Genomic DNA, 24,477 nt, shown 5'->3' with positions numbered 1-24,477 from the left:
TTTTTCATAAAATGTCTAATTCACACACTGGTTAGAATTTTTGTTTTGGTGCACACAGAGTGAGGTAAAGTTCCGAAAACATCACTAACAAAAGCCCCAAAGAGTTTTGATTAGGCTAAACCAACCGATTAAGTGTAAAAACACCAAAACTAAACATAAAAAAATGTTTCAGTTACCACAAATGTCCCTCTGACAGAAGCCTATTTCTACTTGAATCAAAACCATTGAGTTGACATTATCTAGGCTAATTTATAGAATTATTGATATTGTGTAAGGTTTCCTGAGCGCCTCAACAAAACGAACCCTGATACCAACACGAATAGGCTAACTGTCCGTTCATTTAATGGGTTTTATGGTTCACTAAAATCAAACACGTTAATTTTTCGCTCTAAAGACGGCGTCTTTATCATTTACGTTTTTAGTTACTTTATTAGTTAAGTATACCCTAATTAACGTTCACAAACACGTTTAGTTATAATTTACAGCCCTGAACGCGTCTCGGGTAAACGGCCCCCTGCAATCCATCATGCTTGAGTGTTTTACAAGAGAATAAAGTGTTGTAGGATGGTGATGAGGGCGGATTCAGCTCTCTCTCTCTCTCTCTCTCTCTCTCTCTCTCTCTCTCTCTCTCTCTCTCTCTCTCTCTCTCTCTCTCTCTCTGTGAGCGCAGGTTTGCTCTATTATATTCCGTCTTTCAATGCATCGCTGACGGATCTGTTCTGGATATTTTCTGCACCACTTTTGAGTGTATTTTTGTAAACATGAAACAAATGTTTGTACACATTTGGGTCAGTCTGGTCGTGTTGATGTTCGTCTGGTCAGCACAGAGCGACAAGAAACAAGACGTGCCAGGTATTTTTTCTCTCTTTCTAAACTTCGAGTAATGAACTATCTTACGTACTTGAAATAGCTATATTTTGTCTTTGTTACTGTATATTTTTCATTATTGTCTCTGCTTAATTTGCATTCACTCAGTTTTTTAAATTTGTCTTCACTCGGTTTCGAGAACGTTTGAAGAACATTTGACCTTCCGTTTTATGAAAGCTACTATAGAAAAAAGTACATTTACACCGTTTCAATTTTCATATTGCAGTATAGGCTATATTGTTGTAAAAACGTATAACTTTCAAATTGGACTGTACTACTGAATGTAGTCTAATTGTCCAACAATTAAAATGAATGTGAGTTGGAGCTTTCAAAAAGTATAACAGTTTAATAAAAGTGACTCATTCATATGGGACTCTATTCAAAACTTTGAGTCATCATTGAGTCCATGAGCTATTTCATCTGAACAGTCTGAATGATTCATTCACAAAAATCGGTCTGATTCGGGCTCTGTGTTCAGCTTTAATTTACCCAGCCAAATAACGAGGAGCAAGTTTATCCTTTAGTACAGATTGATGGGAGGTAAATAGGATAACTCGTATAATTAAAAATAAATACAATGCAATGGATCAGATTGCACAAAAATAATTATACATTTAAAAAGCATTCATTCACATGATTTGCAGAAGATTCCCAGTAAACTGACTTCAGTGTTAGAATATTTAATCTATTTATAAAACATACTTGCATATTTAGACATGAAACAAATGTTACATATTTAAAACAAGAATAATTTGACTGTTTAAGGATCACTTCAAGGATATTTAACTCATTTAAACAAGTTTTACCAATTTGTCACAAGATGTTTAAATCATAAGATAAACCAAAACTGGGCATAATCGCTTATTATGTGATATATTTAAAAAGTACAGATCAGGAAAAGCATGTTGTTTCATTTTTTGATGAATATCTGTTATGCTGAATGATAACGGAACATTATTTTGCCTAAATTTTCATAGAGGTTTATTGAAATAATACATGCACATAAAATCAAACCGACATTGTCCAAATGGTCAAATCGAAGTCTCCACTTTGAATTATTATTATAATATAAGCCTTTGTTTCAACATAAATCAGATTTGTAGACTACATTTATGATGCTTTTATGACTTGTTTGTTGTCTGAATGCTATTTTAAGACAAAAAAGAGGTTTATATAAAGGCATTTCTAGCTTTTATGAGGAGTAAATGACAATAGATGTGTCTGGAACATTCACGTACATTAACATACTGTTCATGTATTTCTCGCTGTCTCTGTGTTTGTGCCTCTCAGTGATAGACGTGTTGGGTTTGGAGGATGTGAAGCAGACCGTGGCCGCGGTGGAGAAGCTCTCGTTGGCTCTGAAAACTCTCAGTGACGTGTATGTGATGTCTACTTTTCGTCTTCCTCCAAAACTTGGTGGAGTTCTGCTGGGGCTCTACAACAAACAGGACAACAAGAAGTACCTGGAGGTTGCCATCATGAGCAAGATTAACAAAGGTAATTCTATTGTGATCCTTTATTTTTATTTTTTTGCATTCTATAATCATAATCCACATGCAACTGCTTTCTTTTTCCACTGACATCAGTGCATACGCTATTGCGTAATCTTGACCAACAGCCAAATAACAACATGTTGCTTTAAAAGGGTCATGAACTGCATTTTTAGTTTGCACAGTTCTCTGAGGTCCACTTATGATGTTATCAAGATTTGTATTTAATTTAAAAAACATTATTAAAAAATAATGAGCTATTTATGTGCTGTTTTGGCACGCCATTTAATTAGGATTGTTGACTCAAGATAATCATTCATTGATACGATTGGCTTACACAAGATGCTGGAAATTATTGAAGATACTTAAATCTCAATCTGGTGTTTTCAAAGATTAAAAAGCGCTTAGATTTTGGATTAAGGGCTTGAAACTTCCTTTAAAATATTATTGTGTTGCTTCTATAATAATTGATCTTCCTACATTTATTAACTATTTCAATAAAATTAGTATTTTTGCTTTTGCATAAAATGAAAACAAAATGCATGGAGATGACCTCTTCATGAGTGAATAATGCATGAAATTAAAATAACATTTAAGATGAAATATGGCTTATTTAGATGTGATTAAATGATATTTAATAGAGCAAATGACGGTAATTTAAAGTTGAGCTTGGGGCAAACATGCCATTAAAATTGTGCAAAAGGACAATAAGTCCTATATGACACCAACCAATCAGTGTGCACAATGCAACGCAGCATCATTGAGGTGAGCTGAGCAAAGAACTAGTTGAGAGTGACAGTGCACACGGGAGATAATGCTGGATAACTCACCTGCTATCTAACACACTCGGCAAAAAGGGACATAACAGTCGCTTGTGGTATACTGTGTTACAGTGTGCGTTTCTTAAAAAACACACACGTTCCATTTGTATACCAATTCCTTCAGTAAATTCAAATCACATCTAAATATCCTGAGTGCCTCTCTTCAATTAAGAAACCATCACTCAGTTCTGACCCACTGCCTATTGTGTTTTACACCCAAAATGAAAACATCCACAAGCCCCTCCATTTCAAAATTGTTCATAGCATCTGATATAATTAGGGATGTAACGGTATCAGAATTTCACGGTACGGTAATACCTCGGTATGAATGTCACGGTACAGTATTTATTGAATCATTTACAGGAAAAAACAAAACTTATGAAAATACTCCAAAAAAGTGCCAAAAGTGTCAATGACATACAAATTAGCCATCTATCTGTTAGCTTTGAAACAGGAACTTCAATTTTAATAACAAAAAAATATTAAACCATGTAAAAAAATAAAGTTTCAATTTAGTATTGTTGAAAACTCATCACATTCAACATTTAATCACTCACTCACTTAGATAGAGATGGGTTTAAAGGAAAATTATCATATAAATATAATCTGGTAAAAGCTGGTATCTCTGGGCATTTACAATGTCCCCTGCAACAGAAAAAAACCCTCTCATTTGGGACTGAGGTTTCTGGGACAAGAGAGATATGACTTGGCCCAGGTTGACAGCAGTGAGTAACGTTGTGCATTGTCTTTCCCCCACTTGAGAGGACAAACCATGAGTAAGATAGAGATCTCATGTCTGCATCAATCTGAACAGTGTGCTGACAACACCGCTATTCAGTACGCGCGCGACAACACAGCTGATAAGAACTCGCGCGACAACACAGCTGATAAGAGCTCACGCGACAACATCGCTATTCAGTACGCGCGCGACAACACAGCTGATAAGAACTCGCGCGACAACACCGCTATTCAGTACGCACGCGGCGACTACACCCGCTTTAGAGTTTTCCGACTCTTTTTCATCCCCGCTTCTAGCAGCACACTCCATTTCCGCATTACTGGATCTGTAGCGACAACAGACCGCAAGGGATGATGGTCAAGCATGGGCTGATGGGAATTGTAGTTTTCGCTACCTCCCGTTCGCTTCATTCGCCTGAGCAAATTTTCTCAGAAGACCTATAGTTTTACCGAGTCATGTGACTTCGGTAATATCGAAAAAAATTAATATTGCGGTATGACGGTATTTACAATATCGTTACATCCCTAGATATAATGTAATAAAGTTAATATGTCATTCACCATAATTGTAAAGTGCTGATTAAGTTTGAAAATGCACCTGCAAAGTGCTTGAAAAGTGCTTAAATTTAACTTTAGAAACGTGTAGGAACCCTGCTTACAATTTTACATGTTAAGATTTCTAAATTACTTGCTTCTAAAGTAAAATGCCAGTGCTTGCAAGGATGTGCCCACCAATGTAAACCTTTACATGTGTGTTTGACAGCCTACTACATCCTTTGTAGATACTAAAAGGTAAAAAAAAATGCATTATACAAAAATACATTGGTGACAAAACCATCTGTAATAACGAAGTAAGAGTGAAAATATAATGAAGACTGTTTCAGTCTTTGTGAAATTACAGTGTGTAATTGTGTCTTATTTTTCAACTGAATTCACTGTAAAATAAAAGGAACAGGTGACTTAGTTTTTACTGTTGGGGTTTGAAATTTTATCAAACACAAAGTTCATCCACTCATTCATAATGTTGGGATCAAAAGGAAGGCTAAGCAGTCAGCGCCAATTGCCTGGTGGTTAAGTCAAGTCAAGTCAAGTCAAGTCAACTTTATTGTCAATTAAGTGTGCCGACATATAGCACCATGGTGCTCACGGCTACCCAAGTTTGATTCCCGACTCGAAGTTCTTTGCTGACCCTTCCCCTCTCTCTGCTCCCAATACTTTCCTGTCTGTAACCTCCACTGTCCTTTCAAAATAAAGATGGAAAAACCCTAAAATATATTTGATAAAAAGGAAACAAAGGAAGGCAAAGCAATTGCTGTTTTCCCACAGTTTGTCTTTGTAGCCATTTTTATAGTTTGGTGGCTAACCAGTTAAGTTTCAGTTTAGTTTGCACTAGGGTTGGGTCGATAGACGATGCCATCGTCCATCGCTGATGACTGATAGACATCATGATGCTAAGCCGACATCCCAATCCTCGCACCCCAATACACACTTAGGGTTACACTAATACCTTTTAATTTTAAAATGACATTTTAGAACGAAAATGATCCACGTCTACACTGGCGTTTCATCTAGCATTTCTGAACAGTTCTCCGTCCACACTATACCGCTGTAAATGCACATGACGTGACCACACACACACACACACACACACTCACACACTCTCTCTAGCATATGTGCACATCTGAGCTCTAGGCAGTCAGCGGGTGCTTTGAGAACAAAACCCCAGAGAGCATTGCACACCGGACAGTTTATCAAGGATGTACCGCTGGATCACGTCTAACTATAGTCGTCAAAAGTGATATGTAATTAATCTTGTCTCTATCTAACGACTCTTCGGTCTTTTGAATCTTTCAGGTAACGTGTCGCAGCGTCAGTACACTGCTTTAATCTTTTGCTTTCACGGTTGTACTTAGTAATTTTTGCGAAAACCTCAGATACTGTTGGTTAGTTGCTGTTGGTTGTGCACCTTTTTACCAACCAACAAACAATGACTACAAATTACTACAAAGTTTTAGTACTAAAAATGTAACCCCGCCGGTCCTACACCACTCAACCCACTCCGAGCTGGGATCGAACTGGCGACCTTCCGCATGGGAGTCGGTTGCTCTAACCAGGAGACTAAAGACCATGGCCCCTAGAGCACCTTTTAGAGGTTAGAGGAGTGAGTTTTACCAGCACAGCACTTCACTAGCTGCCCTCCGTTACACAAAGACATGTACAATGCCAAATTGGTCAACATCGCCCAACCCTAGTTTTAGGTACCACGCAGGTGACTCCGATCAGCTGCTCCATAATACCATGGCAACAAAGAGGAATTTAAATCGTCTTCATGCTACCTAAAACCCACACCAAACTGAAACTTAACTGGCTAGTCAGCTAATCCTCCATCATAGTACAGATGTCTGCTTTAGTCTTTTTCAGGCAGGTACCACGGCTGATTGAGGCAAGCTAACAGTGCTGGTATTGCTCGATCTCAGTGCTGCATTTGACACTGTCGATCACAGCATACTTCTGGATAGGCTGGAAAACTGGGTTGGGCTGTCTGGCATGGTCCTCAAATGGTTTAGATCTTACCTTGGAGGTAGAGGTTACCATGTGAGTATAGGTGACCATAGGTCGAGGTGGACACCCATGACATGTGGAGTCCCACAAGGTTCGATTCTGGCACCTCTCCTGTTCAACCTTTACATGCTCCCTCTGAGCCAAATAATCAGAAAGAACCAAATCTCCTACCACAGCTATGCTGATGACACTCAGACCTACCTAGCCTTACTGCCTGATGACTACAGCCCCATTGACACCCTCTGCCAATGCATTGATGAAATGAACTGTTGGATGTGCCAAAACTTTCTTCAGTTAAACAAAGAGAAAACTGAAGTCATTGCGTTTGGGAACAGAGATGAGGTTCTCAAGGTAAATGCGTACCTTGTTACTAAAGGTCAAACAACAAAAAAATAAGGTCAAGAATCTTGGTTTGACTCTGGAGTCAGATCTGAGTTTCAATAGTCATGTCAAAGCAGTCAGTAAATCAGCATACTATCATCTCAAAAACATAGCAAGAATCAGATGCTTTGTTTCCAGTGAAGATTTAGAGAAACTTGTTCATGCTTTTATCAGCAGCAGGGTGGATTACTCAGGGGTGATAGCGTTCCGGCGTACTGTGGCTGCGGGGGGGAAAAAAAATCAGGTTCACGGATATTGATCTGTCATTTCTCTAGATTCACAGAATTCACTCACTGCTGAAAGCGCCGGATTGGTTTTTATTAAGTGCCATTTTGTGTGCTCGTGAATCATCTTTTGAGTGTAGACGCCATGTAAATAAAAGATTAATTGTGTAATTTAGAGAGCTTTATAAATTATAACGGATCTTTGTGAGATATGAACTAAGATTAGTGACGCTTTTTAGTGATAATAAGAGGAGCGTGCTTTGCACTTTCCAGGCTATAATCCATTCAGAATTTGTATGAAACTTTCGTTTTCGGCACATATACGCTGATATGTTTTGGGAATGACATCTGCATATTTACGCTGGGTTTATTCTCGAAATAACGGTGAAGCAATAGACAGGACAAAAATATATTTCCCCCTTCTCCTTAAACAACTTAGTGTTTCAGCTATGAAATAGTTCACTTTTGTATGTAGCCTAATGGCAAAGTGTTTATATTTAGTTTCGTTTTTTATTCAGCTTATTTAGAAAAACGTTTGGAGCATTTTTTATTCGTTAAAAATAAGTTTTTTTAACGAACAGCGCCCAGCGGAAGACCATCATTGTCTGTTTGATCAGTTTGCCTTCTCAGATCATCACGACTTGCCTAAAATAAAAGATATAAAACAGTTCAAGTATAAAACAATGGTAGCTTAAACGTTAAAGAATGTGTGCTATTAGGCGCATAGTTTGCTTATAAAAAGCTTGCAGGACATCGAGGCGCCAGAGCAATCACTTGCATTTTTTCAGTGGGAGCAATTTAAAGTTATCCGTCATTTTTGCTCACAAAGTACGAGTAATACATCAAAAAACGTTACAGTGTTTTTATAAAATAAAGAAAACCAAAATTATGCGCTTTCTGTCGACTGGTTTTTGAACAGGAGCGCTTAACAAAATGATCAAAATGTATATGCCTCACAGACATAATAAATATATTTATAGAAAGCTTTAAATTATTACTTAACGAAATAAAACAAAACGAAAACAAAAAAACTCCTTCATGTAATCCATAAAGATGAATTTCTCTCAAAAGGCGAGTCCAAGAGGAGATTGCCAGTCAGGATCTTTGCGACACTGACTCAGAATAAGTTTATTAATAACCAATTAAGATATGTCCTTACTCTTTCCTCGACACATTCATTGTTATTTGTTTTTGCCGGTGCTTGGGGCGAGTTTTAGCTTATTGTGTGCGCTTGAACGCGGATTCACAGTAGCAGTTTTAACATGAAGTGACACGACATCTGACCTACAGATGACACTGGCACATGCCACTGAGGGTAGTGACACTTTCGGTGGCACGTCCGTTTTTCCACTGTCATGTGTCACTTGCTAGTGGCATGTGTAGTGACCTGTGTCACTCAGAGTGTCGCGCTGCATGTCACTGCAGTGACATCGACACCCGGCGAAGCTTATGACATTAATTAACACGAGCAAAACCATATTTAATCATTACGCGACTTTTAACCTAATTTATCGCGTCGCAAGTTAGTTTATTTGCTGAGCTACTCCACGATGTTTTAATTTAAACGCATTTATTTTATGTATTCGTAGTCATACTTCCGTACGTAATATAGTCATTTGACAGTACATGTCAGTCAAATTTATTGTGGCATGCTTATGTATGGGAGGGGTTACACTTATCTGTTGTACTGTATATTATTGCATCCTGGCAGTTCCTTTGTTCCCTACAATATGGACTTCTCTATGTTTTTAATTCATTCATTTATTTTATTATTTAACTTATTTTCATTTTAAGGTATTTTAAATAATATCCTTTAAAAAGTTATAATAAAATGCATGTTGAAAACTCATAACATATATGCATGTAAGATAACAGGTGTCATTTGCCTAATGATTTTTAAATATTAAAGCAAAGAGACTTATAAGATTAATGTGCTTATAACGTGCTTATACTGACACCTACTGGCACATGTCACAAGATCACTGACACTGGCATGTGTCACTGACATTACTGGCATGTGTCTAAAAAGAGCCGCTTGACAATAATGATGATCAGGGTTACACATAGGCTGTTAATATATTTGGGCCCAGGGGCCCACAAGTTATGTGTTAAAAGTGCGGTGCATACATAGTACCCCCACCCCTACTCACCTCAGGGGCAAGGAAAAAAAGTTCAGGCTCAGGAATTATTTCCACTATCAGCCCTGATTACTGTAATGGACTCCTCATTGGTCTTCCTAAAAAGACAGTCAGACAGTTGCAGCTCATCCAGAATACTGCAGCCAGAATTCTGACCAGAACCAGAAAATCAGAGCACATCACACCTGTCCTCAGGTCTTTACACTGGCTGCCAGTTACATTCAGAATAGATTTTAAAGTATTATTACTGGTCTATAAATCACTAAATGGCCTAGGACTTCAATACATTACAGATATGCTCCCTGAATACAAACCCAACAGATCACTCAGATCTTTAGGATCATATAAACTAGAAGTTCCAAGAGTTCAGTCAAAGCAGGGTGAATCAGCTTTCAGCCACTATGCCCCCCGCTGCTGGAATCAGCTTCCAGAAATGATCAGATGTGCTCCAACATTAGGCACATTCAAATCAAGACTGAAAACACATCTGTTTAGCTGTGCCTTTAATGAATGAGCACTGTGCTGCGTCCGACAGATTGCACTATTATGTTTTTCTCTTCTTCTTCATTCTTTTATATCACATTTGACCTGTTTTTATGTTTTTTAATCAGTTTTATTTTTTTATTTTATTTTTTTACTTGTTTCTTTTATTCTTGTTTATGTAAAGCACTTTGAATTGCCACTGTGTATGAAATGTGCTATATAAATAAACTTGCCTTGCCTTTTTATTTGCATACTGCATGCATGAATTAGTGGGTGGAGCTAAACAGGCAGTGATGTAGAAGTGGGTGTTAAACTTATTCTGTGGATGGTCACACTATTACATAATAAAGTCAGTTTCACAATCAACAACCTTGGCACTTACTTCCAGATTGATTTTAATGTACAGTAAGCTGTTTTTAGACTAAAAGAATATTTTTGAGTTGAGAAACTTACAGGAGTTTTTATAGTACACTGACCTCTTTTATATCCAAAGATATCTCAGTTCACGACCTTTATAACTTATGTTCCAATTTAGCTCCATTTTTTTTCAGCTGTAATGCCCAATTTTAACTATTCAATTAATAATTATCTTGTTCTACCAATACGTAATATGTAACAGATATGACATGGCTTGTGAACATGCCTTCAGAAGATATCTATAAAAGCTGTGTTTTTGCTGTAGTTCTGGTCAGGTATGTCCGTGAGGATGGAAAGCTGCATACAGTGAACATGCAGAGCCCGAATGTTGCGGATGGACGTCCTCAGTCACTGATTCTGCGTGTCGGGGGCCTGCGCCGGGAGTATCTTAGCCTCGAGCTCTATGTGAACTGTCGTCTGGCTGACTCCGCCCAGCGCCTGCCCCCATTGGTGGATTTGCCCAGAGATGCTGAGCTGGTGGAGATACGAAATGGACACAAGGCATATGCTCGGATGCAGGTACATACATGGCTATAATCAGTGTCTTCACAACATTTAATTATTTATGATCTGTATGTTTTTGGTAACATTTTAAATATATAAAAATAACATTTTAAATAAAACGTTTTTTTGATCGACTTCAAATGTTGACTACTTGATGAAGACAAAATGATTAGCCCTCCTTTTACCTTTTTCAGATATTATTTTAACACATTTTATAGCTCTAGTTTAATTAAGTTTAATAGTTATATAGTTTAATAACATATCTATTTAGTCTTTGTCATGATGACAAGGAATAATTATTTTCTAATTAATACAATATTCAGCTTAAAGTGAAATTTGATATGTAATGTTTAATAAATGTAATAAACTATAATAATTAGGTTAACTAGGCAAGTTACTGGACAATAGTGTGTTTGTCATGCACTCACAGGCCACTTTATTAGGTACACCTCACTAGTATTGGGTTTGTACCTCCTTTTGCCTTCAGAACTGCCTTAATACTTCAAAGCATAGATTCAACAAGGTACTGGAAATATTCCTCAGAGATTTTGGTCCACATGGACATGATTAGCATCACACAGTATCTGCAGATTTGTCGGCTGCACATCCATGATGCAAATCTCCCGTTCCACCACATCCCAAAGGTGCTCTATTGGATTGAGATCTGGTGACTGGGAAGGCCGTTTGGGTATAGTGAACTCATTGTCATGTTTAAGAAATCAGTTTGAGATGATTCGTGCTTTATGGCACTTTTAGATCAGCAGTTTGTGAAATATTCAGACCAGCTGGCTGCACCAACAACCATGCCACGTTCAAAGTCATTAAGTCACCTTTCTGCCCATTCTGTTGCTCGGTTTGAACTACAGCAGATCGTCTTGACCATGTCTACATGCCTTAGTGCAGGGGTTCCCAAACTTTTCAGCTCGCGACCCCCAAAATAACAATGCCAGTAACTTGCGACCCCCAATATCCTCTGAGGTGGTTATAAATACAGAAACCTTGCATGCAATGGGGCGCACACACACCAATAAACCCAAGTCTATTCTTTGTTATATTTTTTTAATGTATGTCAGTGCTGTAAATGTGCCAGAAAGTTTAACCTGGTATTATAAAATCAATCTGCTACATCTGACGCTATTGCTGAGTCTTTAATATAATGTAATTACCTGAGGGGTCGCAATCCAATAGAACTAGTAACTATAAGCTACTATAGTAACTATATACAGTAGTATATAGTAACTGTAAACGACAATTTTTGTAGTAATTATTGGTAATTATTGGTAAAATGGTAATTATTATGGTTTAATAAAAATAAATAGATTTTTGGAAATCACCAGGGGACCCCCCCTTCGTTGTCTCGCGATCCCTCGGGGGGTCCCGACCCCCACTTTGAGAACCACTGCCTTAGTGCATCGAGTTGCTGCCATGTGATTGGCTGATTAGAAATTTGCGTTAATGAGCAGTTGGACAGGTATACCTTATAAAGTGGCCAGTGAGTGTATAGCCTGTTAAAAAACAAAATCTGTTAAACATCACTCAGGAAATTTTTTTAAAAAGAATTGAACATTTCACACAATTTTGTATTCAGATATATGCATCCATGTATAAAACTGAACAAATGTATTGTCTATTAATTAAATCTATTATACGTGAAACCTACACCTAACTGGTGACTTAATGACTTGTGTAGTGTGTATTTAAAAGCATAATAGGTGTTTTGTGATTATAAAATGTTTTTTTTTTTTCAAAATCTAAACTGCAAGAATTCCGCAGAAATTTAGTTTTTTAGCATGAAAACAAATGACATAATTCAGGTTTGCATCAGCATGAGTGAGTAAATAATTACGGTGTTTCCATTTTGGGGTAATCCATTTATTTATGTTTGATTAAATAGAAATATTAGATGTGATTGGGTAAGAACCACAATCCAGATATCAAGAGTAACTACAGGGTCAAATGCTGAATCTAAATAAACCTTAACCTTTATAACCAAAATGTTTTTCTTCAAGGGTTCAATGGATACTCTTAAACTGGCACTGGGGGGCACTGTTGCCCAGGCTGGCGCTCTCACCGACTGTCCCTTTCAGGGAGACGCTTCTTCATACAACATAGGTCTGCCAACATCAACACAGGACTGAGGTTTTTGAAGGCTTGAAAATTTTTGTCTGAATATTGCTTTGTTTACTCTTTGTTTTTCAGTGAATGGTGAGGTTAATTCTATTCTAGGTGAGTTGACTTTGCAGGTGCAGTTGCGAAAGTGATTTATTCATTTTTATTTATGTAATAGTTGTTTAATTTGACAATATTTTATTGTTTTTGCACAGGTGACCACACTAAAGCTCTGATCGGCCAGCTGATCATCTTTAATCAGATCTTGGGAGAGTTGAGAGAGGACATCAGAGAACAGGTGTGTATATGATGGGCATATCTGGCCACGCATGTATCATTACATGGGCATGACACGGGTATATAAAGAAGATTATAAAGACATTGCTGATGTCTCCTTTTTTCAAAAGGCTTTTATCATACAGAATGTGTTATTTTTCAAATGTATAGACAGTTTGTAAAATAAATGGAAACCTACAGTATGCGTATGTGTTTGTGCATTTGTGCATACAGTATGTATGCGTGTGAGCAAGAGAGTTTATGTTCTGAACATGCTTTGTTAAGGGAATAATTTACCCCAAAAAGCATTTGCTCACCTTCAACTTAACAAAAATAAATTTACTACAGGGTTCAACGCAAAGGATTTTTTCAACTGGCCCGGTTCAGTTTATTTACTTTCCCTGGCAAAATTTTCAGTGGCCCAACAAAAAAGTTAATATTTTCAGTCACATATTTTTAATAAAATGTCAAAAATAACATCTGCAAATCTATATTTTATAACATTTCTATATAGTATTATTTAAAAAATGTTAATAAATGGATAATTTGCAAAATTCAAAGTGTTATGCAAACAAAAAAATAGTATAAAGAATCTGCAGGTATTTTATTGCAGTTCTAAATTATTAAACAAAAGGTGGTTGACTAGCCAAACTGATGGCAAACTGTGCAAAACATTTGATTTTGTTCATCCTGTTGTACCCATGTAAATAAACCACATAATTTGATGTTGCCGCAATGTTTTTGTCTCTTTCTTGTACTGGTTGTTACCAGGTTACAAGTAAAAAAAACGTACACGCATAGCCCTTTGCTGTAGCCATCGTCAACACTGACGCATACCTCTCAAAAAATGCAACTACACGTTGCAACAACGCGTAGCGCAAGCTCTGTGATTGGTCAGCTTGAGTGTGGGCGGGCAAGCCCCGCGAGTCTTTACTAGTGTCGAGTCTCGTGAAGGAGCTCCAGGGGTGCGTCCTTCTTATGTGGATTACTCAGTTAGCTGGATTTGGTTATTGACGATTTGACATGATCCAGGATTGATTCAATCTTCAAAAATGATCCGAGAGTTGTTGTCATAACAACAGTTCTGGTAGCTCAAACCTGGTCTGGAGCAGGCTCATTTCATATAAACAGGATTAGATCGGGTCAGTTCAAGCAAAGAAAATACTGAAAGTGTGTACCAAATGATGATTTTTTCTTACAGTAGTACTTATGTACACTTGGGAAAAATAGTAAATATATTTGACTATATAAAGACATATACACAACACACGCAGCAAAGAACCAAATTAGCTAGAGATCAGCTATCAAGATTGAAAGATCCAGGATCTGCCCAATTATCTTAGATTATTTAAGCGAGCTACGAAGAACAGACCCCAGATGGAAAATGTTGTTTACCTTATGGTTAAACTGGTTGCATGTAAGCCGGTTCCCGCCTCAAAATGAGCGATATTAAGCTACTTTTACATTTAAGGTAGCGTTCAAAAAAAACAAAACATCAGCGAAGAAACTCGATACAGAGAACCATAAAAACCTACTGCCAGCAAGTGTTTTGGAAGTGTTATTGCAGAGCAACAAGAACAGCGCCAGAAGTATAAATGCACAGCTACGTGCAAGGCATGCGCCGTGGGACACACCAATCACTTGACGCAGAAGTATAAATTAGGCTTTAAAAGCATAAATTGTTTCTCAATTCTAAGACTGTATTTGCACGCTAATTGTTGTAAGCAAATTAAACTGTAGTGTCGAGGCAGCACTGGGTCAATCCAGCCAGTAACGATCCTGTCTCGAGCATATTGCGTGTTGGCCCCAGGCCATCGGGCATTCTTTATTTTTAAGCCCAGTATTACTTTATTTCTTTCTGTTGACTATATTTTGAAGCCTGCTGGTAGCTGGTAGCCCTTAACTTCTAAAGTAAGAAAAGTCAATGGCTACTGGTTTTCAACATTATTCAGAATATCTTCTTTTGTGGTAATTAAATATGTTTGCAACAAGTGGAGGGTGAGTAAATGACAGAGTTTTTATTTTTTTGGGGTGTACTATTCACTTAACATTGAAGTGTTCTTGTGCTATTTAGGTGAAAGAAATGTCCCTGGTAAGGAACGCTATTCTGGAGTGCCAGATGTGTGGTGAGTAGCAACATCAAACCCTAAAATCAACCTGACAGAGTCCGTAAGCTGCATTCAGACAGAGACCGAATACAGTGTTCGGGCTTATTTGTAGTGCTAACCGTTTAGAAGGAGAGTGATAAGCAGAACCACTGTTATTTGATATGCCTCTGTAGAGAGCAGCCTTAAAGGCATAGTTCAGGCAAAAATTAAGATCTGCTGTTAAAGGGCCATGACACCCCCCACTTTCGGTTAAAGTCTACTTCAGATTTTTTTCAAAAGATGCATGATTAATGGGCGTGGAGCTCCGCGAGCATAGGGCAGGAGTGGGCGTGGCCAGCAGGGGAGAAGGGGAGCGAATAACTGTTGTTGACAGTTTGCTCACAAACTGAGACACAAACCGTGAGGAGACGCATGAGTTTATAGTTTACAACGTTAAAATGCAAAGAAATAAACAGTAATTTAATGCCCTGCTACATTTGTTATTCGTAATTTCATATACACATAACCATAATTTATATCAATATAAAGATAGTGTGTTCATGTAAACACTATAAATGAGGATTCTCCCTCAATCCCCGGGTCTCAATCTTGGAGACTCAGTGCAGCAGGTCTCCTGACCTGTCTATTTTACCCATTAGCCCTGCTGGTAATATAGAGGATTTAGGCGAACACAGCAGCACGGCGATGTGTCTGAATGTGAACGAACTCCTGATAAAAGTCAACGTCCGCCATTCTTCAATTCTCGCACTGCTCTCCCGACAAAAATGCTTGCAGCACACACACAGCTTTGCTGTATGATCGGCCCTGACAAGATCGCGGAGAAAAAACATGCAACAAACCCCGTGGATCATGGAAACAAACACATACGAGCCTTCATGAACGGCTACTGCGTTCCGTTGGTCTGTGTCTTAAAGCTTGCTTGAAACTGGCAGGTCTGCCTTCGGAAAGCACGTGCTCTCATGAATAATTAAGCAGCCAGCACTTCTCATAGGATAAGGAAACTCTGCTTTGAATAATAATGAGAATCCGACGCGTCATCATTGCACTTGCAGTACTGCGCTACGTCGTTGATTTTGATCCCGCCCCAAAAATCATTTTAAACCCGGAAGCTGAAATTAGCTCACAAAAGCTCAAAATTATCCAGTTTTCCCCACAATTAAAGCTGACAGGTGCTAACATCGTCTTAACTGATGCTCAACACACACACATCTGTTAATATAAAATAAGTTCTCCAGGGTGTCCTGAACCTTTAATTTGTTAATTTAATAGGTAGCTGACTTACTTTTCACATCGTTGTAGAAGGTTTTTAGCTTTAATCATTCTTTTTGAGGATTCACACATAATTCAAGCAAGTAACTATCAGTATTTTGAGAATGCAAAGATATTATAAGATATTTTTCAAGACGCTTCTATACAGCTTGAAGTGACTTTTAAAGGCTTAACTAGGTTAATTAGGTTAACTAGGCAGGTTAGGGTAATAAGGCAAGTTGTTGTATAATGATGGTTTGTTCTGTAGACTATCGAAAAAAATCTAGTGTAAAGGGGCTAATAATTTTGTCCCTAAAATTGTGTTTAAAAAATTAAAAACTTCTTTTATTCTAGTCGAAATAAAACAAATAATACTTTCTCCAGAAGAAAAAAATATTATCAGACAAACTGTGAAAATTTCCTTGCTCTTAACATCATTTAGGAAATATTTAAAAAATAAACAAAATTCAAAGGGGGGCTAATAATTCTGACTTCAATTGTATATTAGAGCATTCTGTGAGTATATCCCATAAAGCATTGCAGCTGAACCTTAATTTTCATGAAAAACCACAGCCGATTGTCTTTGAATCATTCTGTCTGTATTTGAAAAAGAGAGAATATTCACAGGAGGGCTAATAATTTTTGACTTCTATTATATAATTCACATGATGTTCGAGTTCTTTGGCCTCTTTATTCACTTATTTCTTATAGTATTTCTTATTTGGTCCATCTCTGTGTTTTGACTAGGGTTTCACGAGCCTCGTTCCCGCTGTCAGCCAAATCCCTGTTTCAAGGGTGTGTCCTGCATGGAGACGTTTGAATACCCAGGGTACCGCTGTGGGCCCTGTCCAGACGGCATGACGGGCAACGGTACACACTGTCAGGACATCGATGAGGTGATTACACTAATATAAAGTCAAAATTATTAGCCCATGTGATGTTTTTTCCTTTTACAAAAAAATCCTAAATGATGTTTAACAGTATAATATTTTTTTCTTCTGGAGAAAGCCTTTTTTGTTTTATTTCGGCTAGAATAAAAGCAGTTTTAATTTTTTAAAAGCGTTTAAGGTGAATATTGTTAGCTTTCTTAAAGAAATATTTGTTTTCAACTGTCCACAGAGCAAACCTTTGTTATACAATGGCTGTTTCTCAATATGCGTTCTTCAGCGGTCTTGCGTCCTCGTGTTCTCGTGTAACGTCATCATCAGCTGCCCAAGTTCAGTTCCAATACTCAAGACCGCAAGTACAGAGGAAGCAAAAAACTTCCCGGATGTGATCTTGATATCGAGGACGCACTGATGCAGACTTGAGCACCGAACTCGCTCTGGAAGTCCCAGAAGTCATTGCGACTGAAGGTGGGAAGCGCTGCGTTTTATTTAGATTTATTATTAAAGTTCATAGATATGAACTATTTACCTCAGGAGTTTCCCTAAATGAAACGGTGAAAGTAAACATTACCATGGACATTTTAATAAAGAAATAAACGCAATAAGGGTTTTTGTTTGCTGAAATTCGTATTAAAATCTGTTTTATTTATATTGTGCAACATAGATTTATAATGTTTTTATGCAAAGTATATATTTTGAAAAGGGGAAAAACAATAAATCGTTGTATGAATGCTGTAATGTTTAAATAATTACCCATTTAAAACACGTGAAGGTCATGTGACCATCAGGAAGAGCGCAGCATCTCAATTCTCGAAAAACGCGTTCTCTGTCCTCGCGGTCTCCTGAGTTCGTTCTTCCGAGTATACCTGGCAAGACCGGTCTCCACAAGAACACAAGTCCGTTCTCTGCGTTCTTGGAATTGAGAAACAGCCAATGACATGGAAAATTACCCTACCTTGACTAATTAACCTTATTAACCTAGTTAAATGTCACTTTAAGCTAAATAGAAGTCTTTTGAAAAATATCTAGCAAAATATTATTTACTGTCATCATGGCAAAGATAAAAGAAATCCATTATTAGAAATGAGTTATTAAAACTATTATGTTTAGAAATGTGTTGAATAAAATGTTCTTTCCGTTAAACAGAAATTGGGAAAGATATACAAGGGGGCTAATAATTCAGGGGTAGGCTAATAATTCTGACTTCAACTGTAAAGTGATTGTTGTTTATGTTGAGTTTTTAAATTATTTTGATTGATTTTGAGTTATTGAATGTGATTATTGTGTATCACTTCAACAGTGTTCAGAGGCTCAGCCGTGTTATACACCGGGTGCTTGTGTCAATACTGCAAGAGGTTTTACCTGTGAGTCATGTCCCCCTGGCATGTGGGGTCCGCCTTTGTCTGGAGTGGGAGTGGAGTATGCTAAGAGTCACCGTCAGGTACAGGGCATTTGCATTATTGAAAATACTGTAAAAACTGTGATATTGTGGAATCTTAACAGAGTTACTACAGCTTTTAGAGTCAAATTATCAATCAGAAATCACTCTATTTTGCTAATAAGGTCATATGAAGTTTAATCGGAATTTCAGTAACATTATATGGGACGTAAAAAGTAAAATTAGCAGGAAAAAATAATATATATGTATTAATCAACCAAATGTTATGGAGGGACACTTCAATGTAAAAGTCATCTATGGTTTTGTGTATAAGACTTCATATACAGTGAAATATCAATGTGTAATGTGAATGGGACGCTGACAAGGGAGCTCGGATCCAAACGCAGGATTAATGTAGCAGAATAGGCAAGCAACAGTCAACACAGGAGCAAATAGATACAGGCAATCCAGAGTCGTGGTCGATTAAACAGGCAAATGGTCAGTACAGGCCGGCAGCAGGCAGCGTAAACAAACAAACAAACAAGGTGAGGGTCAAAAACACGACAAGGTAAGGAAACCATATCGTAATGTTCACTGTACAGTTTAAAAGCTTACAAGACTCAGCACCGATGTGTGTATGTGTGAGTTGTCTATTTATAGTCCATGCAATTACATCATGAGCGGCTTCAGCTGAGACCTTGTAGTCCATGAAATGGTGGATTTGCAGTCCTTTAGCAATCTACAGCCACTAGATCGCTGGTGATCATAACACAATGTGCCTAAAATATTATTAGCACAATTAATTTGTTTCTATTTGGCTGAACAATGTTTTAATTATTTATTTATTTATTTATTATTATTATTTATGTATTAGATTATTTTTAGCCTAGAGTAGCAAGGGTGTCAAAAATGATAAATCATTCAGAATAAAGGTGGAAGTGTTGTTGTTTTTTTGTAATTCAGTTTATCTAAAATGCATTTATACTTGAAGTCAACATGTCATTAGATCATCAAAGCAAATGTCAGCAAGTTTGTTTGTGTTTCAGGAGTGCTCTGACATCGATGAATGTGTAGATTTGGCCAACGCCTGCACACCCAACTCTGTCTGCATCAACACTATTGTGAGTATGAGTCAGGAAAATCTCAAGATGTTTTCTGTGTAAGAAGTAATAACTTCTTTTTTATTCCTCCCTCTTCTCTCAGGGGTCATTTCGATGCGGTCAGTGCAAGACTGGATATGTTGGCAATCAGACAGCCGGATGTTTCCCTCGAAAATCATGTTCTTCACTCAGTTTCAACCCCTGTGACACGAACGCTCACTGCGTCATGCAACGCAACGGGGACGTGTCCTGCGCTGTACGTTCACACCCAACACTGCATCTGTACCGGCTTTAATACAGAAAGAATGATCAATTATACATTAGAGGGCTCCTATAGTACAATCATTTGCATCCAAAGTCAAGAAACATGTTTAAATTTCTCATAAAATCCTTTGCCACATCAGATATTTTCTCATACTGTTTAAATCAGTTAATTCATATATCTGATTTCTCTAAACCCCGCCTTTCTAAGAGTATTCTCTTCTCTGATTGGTCAGAGAGCTTAATATATTGTGACAACTTTTATTTGTTATTAGTTGCTACAGAATAGTCACTACTATTATATATTCAAAGATGCACAATTGTCTAATAATTCAATTCTAATATCTAGACCACATGTGTCCAATCCAGTTCCTGGAGGGCCGCAGCTCTGCACAGTTTAGTTATAACACTAATTAAACACACCTGATCAAACTAATTGAGTACTCCAGGCTTGTTTGTAACCTACAAGAACTAAACTGAGCTGAGCTGAGCTGCGGCACTCGAGGAACTGTATTTGACATCTGTGATCTAGATCAGCAGTTCCCAACAGGGGGGTCCTGAGCTCTGTGGGGGGTCGCGTCAAATTAAAAAAAAAAAATTCCAGTGGACAATTGGTTCATTTTATCACCTGACTGACTAAAAAATGGACAAATTTGTGATTCGTCCTCCACCAAAAAAGAGTCTCCCTGATCTGCCTTCAGCAGCTAATACTAATGACCCAAGCGTACTGGACTCAGGTGAGGAAGCTCTAAACATTTTGGGTCGCAGCGCTAGTAATAGTGTAATGTAATGTAATGTGTATTTATATAGCGCATTTATTGTGTATGGCCATACACCCAAAGCGCTTCACAATCATGAGGGGGGTCTCTCCACAGTACCACCAGTGTGCAGCATCCACTTGGATGATGCGACGGCAGCCACAGGACAACGGCGCCAGTGCGCTCACCACACACCAGCTTAAGGTGGAGTGGAGAGACAGTGATCGAGCCAATTCGGTGGAAGGGGATGATTGGGAGGCCATGATCGTAAGGGCCGATAGAGGGACTTTGGCCAGGACACCGGGGTTACACCCCTGCTCTTTCATGAGAAGTGCCGTGGGATTTTTAATGACCGCAGAGAGTCAGGACCTCGGTTTAACGTCTCATCCGAAAGACGGCGCCCACTGACAGTATAGTGTCCCCTTCACTTTTACTGGGGCATTAGGACTCACACAGACCACAGGTTGAGCGCCCCCTGCTGGCCTCACTAACACCACTTCCAACAGCAACCTAGTGTTCCCTAGTCGTCTCCCATCCAGGTACTAACCAGGCTCAGCCCTGCTTAGCTTCAGTGAGTAACCGGTTTTGGGCTGCAGGGTGATATGGCTGTGGCACACAAAATGCAGTAAATAACAAGACAGTTACCTGAACTATTGCTTTATTGCATTTTCTCGAAGCAAAGAGTCCCTGACCAAGCCACAGTGTATTATCTGTGCCAAAGTTCTAGCTAACGAATGCATGAAGCCGTTTGCAAAAGACTCATCCCCAATACCACATCAAACCCAGATGATTTTTTGAGCGCAAGGCAAAAGAATTGACACATTCCCAAAATGAGATGAGAGACATCACAGCTATTGACAAAAAACGTAAAAAATAAATTGGCTACTAAAATAGGGCCAATTTAAAGGTCAAAGGCTTACGTTTTTCAGTTACAAATGGCCTACTGATGTTTTGCTTTTACATTTTATATTAGTCTATTATTTGTGCATAAACATATATAGATATAGTAATAAACAAACCATTTGTTTGAAAACAATAAAAAAAATTGTCATCCTTACTGCAAACTTATTCCAGGGTAAAAGGCGGTCTTAGGCAAAAAAGGTTGAGAACTACTAATCTAGATGATTAAGTTCCAGTTTCTAAAAATGATAATCATTAGGCTTTAATACAATTTTATTAGTAGGCTTTTGTTTTGTAAAAAAGGGTGACACTTTATTTTAATGGTCCATTTGAGTATTAGTAGACCGTCTGCTTAATATCTGTTGATACTGCTGCTAAACAGACATTTAACTGACTATAAGAAACTTTGCAAGTACATGTCAACTTACACTAACCCTAACCTTAACAGACTACTTATAATCTAATAGGAATTAGTTGGCATGTAGATGCAATGTAACTTAGATTCATCAAACACACCATCCAAATAAAGTGTGACCTTAAAAAGTACTACTCCCTAGGAATAAGCTCTAGTAACCAATGAATAAATACTAATACTACTAAGTGGAATAAATATATATGTGTCAAAAAAATAAGTAGCATGAAAATTGATGTGTTGTTTATATGTTTTATGGGGTACATTTTATGGGCTAACCTTAGCAGGATTTTGGACCATGTTGATGTTTCAGTGTGGGCGGGGCTACCCAATAGTGTGTAGAAACCAAGTAACTGGCAGGACAACTGTTTTCTGATACATTCTAAGTGCATGTCTACAACAAGTAATATATCTACCTAGTATATAATTAGCTACTAGTAGCATATAAAATTGAAACCGAAAGTATTAGCCCCCCTGCTTAAATTTAAAAAAAAAAATTCTAAACATAATACTTTTAACTAATTTCTAATAACTGATTTATTTTGTTTTTGCCTTTGAGAAAGTAAATAATATTTTACTAGATATGTTTGAAGATACTAGTATTCAGATAAAAAGTGACATTTAAGGCTCATAATTAGTTTAAATAGGTAAGTTAGGGTAATTAGGCAAGTCATTGCATAACAGTGATTTGCTCTGCAGCCAATCTGAATAAAAAATTGCTTAAGGGGGTTTAAGAATATTAAGCTTATATTAAATAAATATGTTTTATTATGTTTTTACAGAATAAATGTGCCATATCAGGATTTTGGACCAATGAGGATTCAGTGTGGGTGGACCTACCCAACAGTGTATTAAAATAACTGACAAGAGACCCAATCACTGAGCACTTCTGTTTATCACTACTAGTGTATATTTAAATATGCACAAGTATTTAATGTTTACGTACTAATATTTAGATAATTAAGCACCAGTAACTAAATAATTACAATTATAAGGGTTTAATAAAATGTGTCACATTTTGTAAAGCACTGTACTTCTAAAATAAGCACTTGTAACCAATAAATAAATGCTTCTAGTTAATGGAATAGATACTAGTGTCTAGAAAAATAAGTATCTTGAAAATAAATGCCTGCATCTTTCATGGGTTAAATGTTATAGGCTAGCCATTGAGGGATTTTGGACCAATGAGGTTTCAGTGTCGGCGGTGTAACAAAGTAACTGACAAGATCTATCATCTATCTATCATATCTTTACCACAGTTTTCTGATCAGCATTCTCTCTGGCTCTTCTAGTGTAATGTTGGATGGGCTGGTAATGGTCACACCTGCGGGAAGGACACAGATATTGATGGTTATCCTGACCGCTCTCTGCCCTGCATGGACAATCACAAGCACTGCAGACAGGTTTGAAAATCATCATCATCTCACCCACAATCCTTCTTTGACTCTGTATAAACATTCACTGATGTCATTCTTTAGTAGATTTTTTAACCATGTTGTTTTATTTATTCTGTGATGGTTTATAGACTTGATGCACTGCAGCTCAAGTGCTGTTTATACACCTTGTAACTTTCAAGTAGATTAAGCTATTCGTCCTAGATGAGCTAATGTGTTGACATTTGATTTTGCATTTGTTTGTGCACTTATATGATGGATAAGAGTGCTTTTAGATTTAGTTTGTCTGAAGGTTTAAAGTACTTCAAGTGTAGGGATGTTCATATGTTGTGTGTTTTTTCAGGACAACTGTGTCTACACACCCAATTCTGGTCAGGAAGATGCGGATAATGATGGAATTGGAGATCAGTGTGATGAAGATGCTGATGGAGACGGAATTAAGAACGTAGAGGTGTGTTTGTGACCAATACAACTAATGTTTTTAATATGGATGCTCCGATCAGGATTTTTGATGCCGAGTACCGATTTTGATGCTTCAAGCTATAAATGTGCCATTGCATAAAGCACATTTCCCCTTTAAGTATGATGCTTACTCTTCTTACCTAAGAGAATAAATGAAGGATGTCGCATATAATTGCTTAAAAACATCTTTTATAATCATTTAGTGTGGACACGTCATGATCTAAATTAGCTTACAGAATATAATAGATGAAGCAGATTTAAAAATTGGTAAAAGAAATGACAAACAATACAATCTGGAAACATTGCAAATGATGGAAGAATAATTCAGCATGCCTCAATAAAGAAAAAATTTGGAGTGCATAATTGATGTATAAGTAGTTTTCCTCTGCTTGTAAATTCGCAAACAAACACTTCTGATCGGTTCATGAGATCGGCCAGAGTAGCAAGTACCGATCGAGTCATGAAATGTGATTATCGGCCGATACTGATCTCTGGCCGATCGATCAGAGCATCCCTAGTTTTTAGTGGTAGTTTTTTACATTTAAATACAGCTTAAACT

General features: G+C 37.5%; 2 protein-coding genes across 3 annotated transcripts in view; one reads left to right on the top strand and one right to left on the bottom strand.

The window, feature by feature from the left end:
- Positions 1-24,477, bottom strand: part of dpy19l1l (dpy-19-like 1, like (H. sapiens)) — a 754,017-nt gene that overhangs the window by 487,095 nt on the left and 242,445 nt on the right. The window lies entirely within an intron of this gene.
- Positions 685-24,477, top strand: part of thbs3a (thrombospondin 3a) — a 39,559-nt gene continuing 15,766 nt past the window's right edge. The window contains 13 exon segments of the mRNA NM_173225.2: positions 685-852; positions 2,158-2,364; positions 10,387-10,640; positions 12,635-12,737; positions 12,825-12,851; positions 12,950-13,032; positions 15,085-15,136; positions 17,114-17,262; positions 18,554-18,694; positions 19,678-19,752; positions 19,835-19,987; positions 23,355-23,465; positions 23,800-23,907. Of these exon segments, the coding sequence (NP_775332.2) occupies positions 762-852; positions 2,158-2,364; positions 10,387-10,640; positions 12,635-12,737; positions 12,825-12,851; positions 12,950-13,032; positions 15,085-15,136; positions 17,114-17,262; positions 18,554-18,694; positions 19,678-19,752; positions 19,835-19,987; positions 23,355-23,465; positions 23,800-23,907 (1,554 nt within the window). The 5' untranslated portion in view covers positions 685-761.

The sequence above is a fragment of the Danio rerio genome, chromosome 16 (assembly GCF_052040795.2).
Source record: "Danio rerio strain M-AB ecotype USA chromosome 16, GRCz13ab, whole genome shotgun sequence".
In the NCBI taxonomy this organism is placed as follows: domain Eukaryota; kingdom Metazoa; phylum Chordata; class Actinopteri; order Cypriniformes; family Danionidae; genus Danio; species Danio rerio.
The sequence above is the reverse complement of the archived record's forward strand: the minus strand, read 5'-3'. Positions and strand labels throughout refer to the sequence as shown.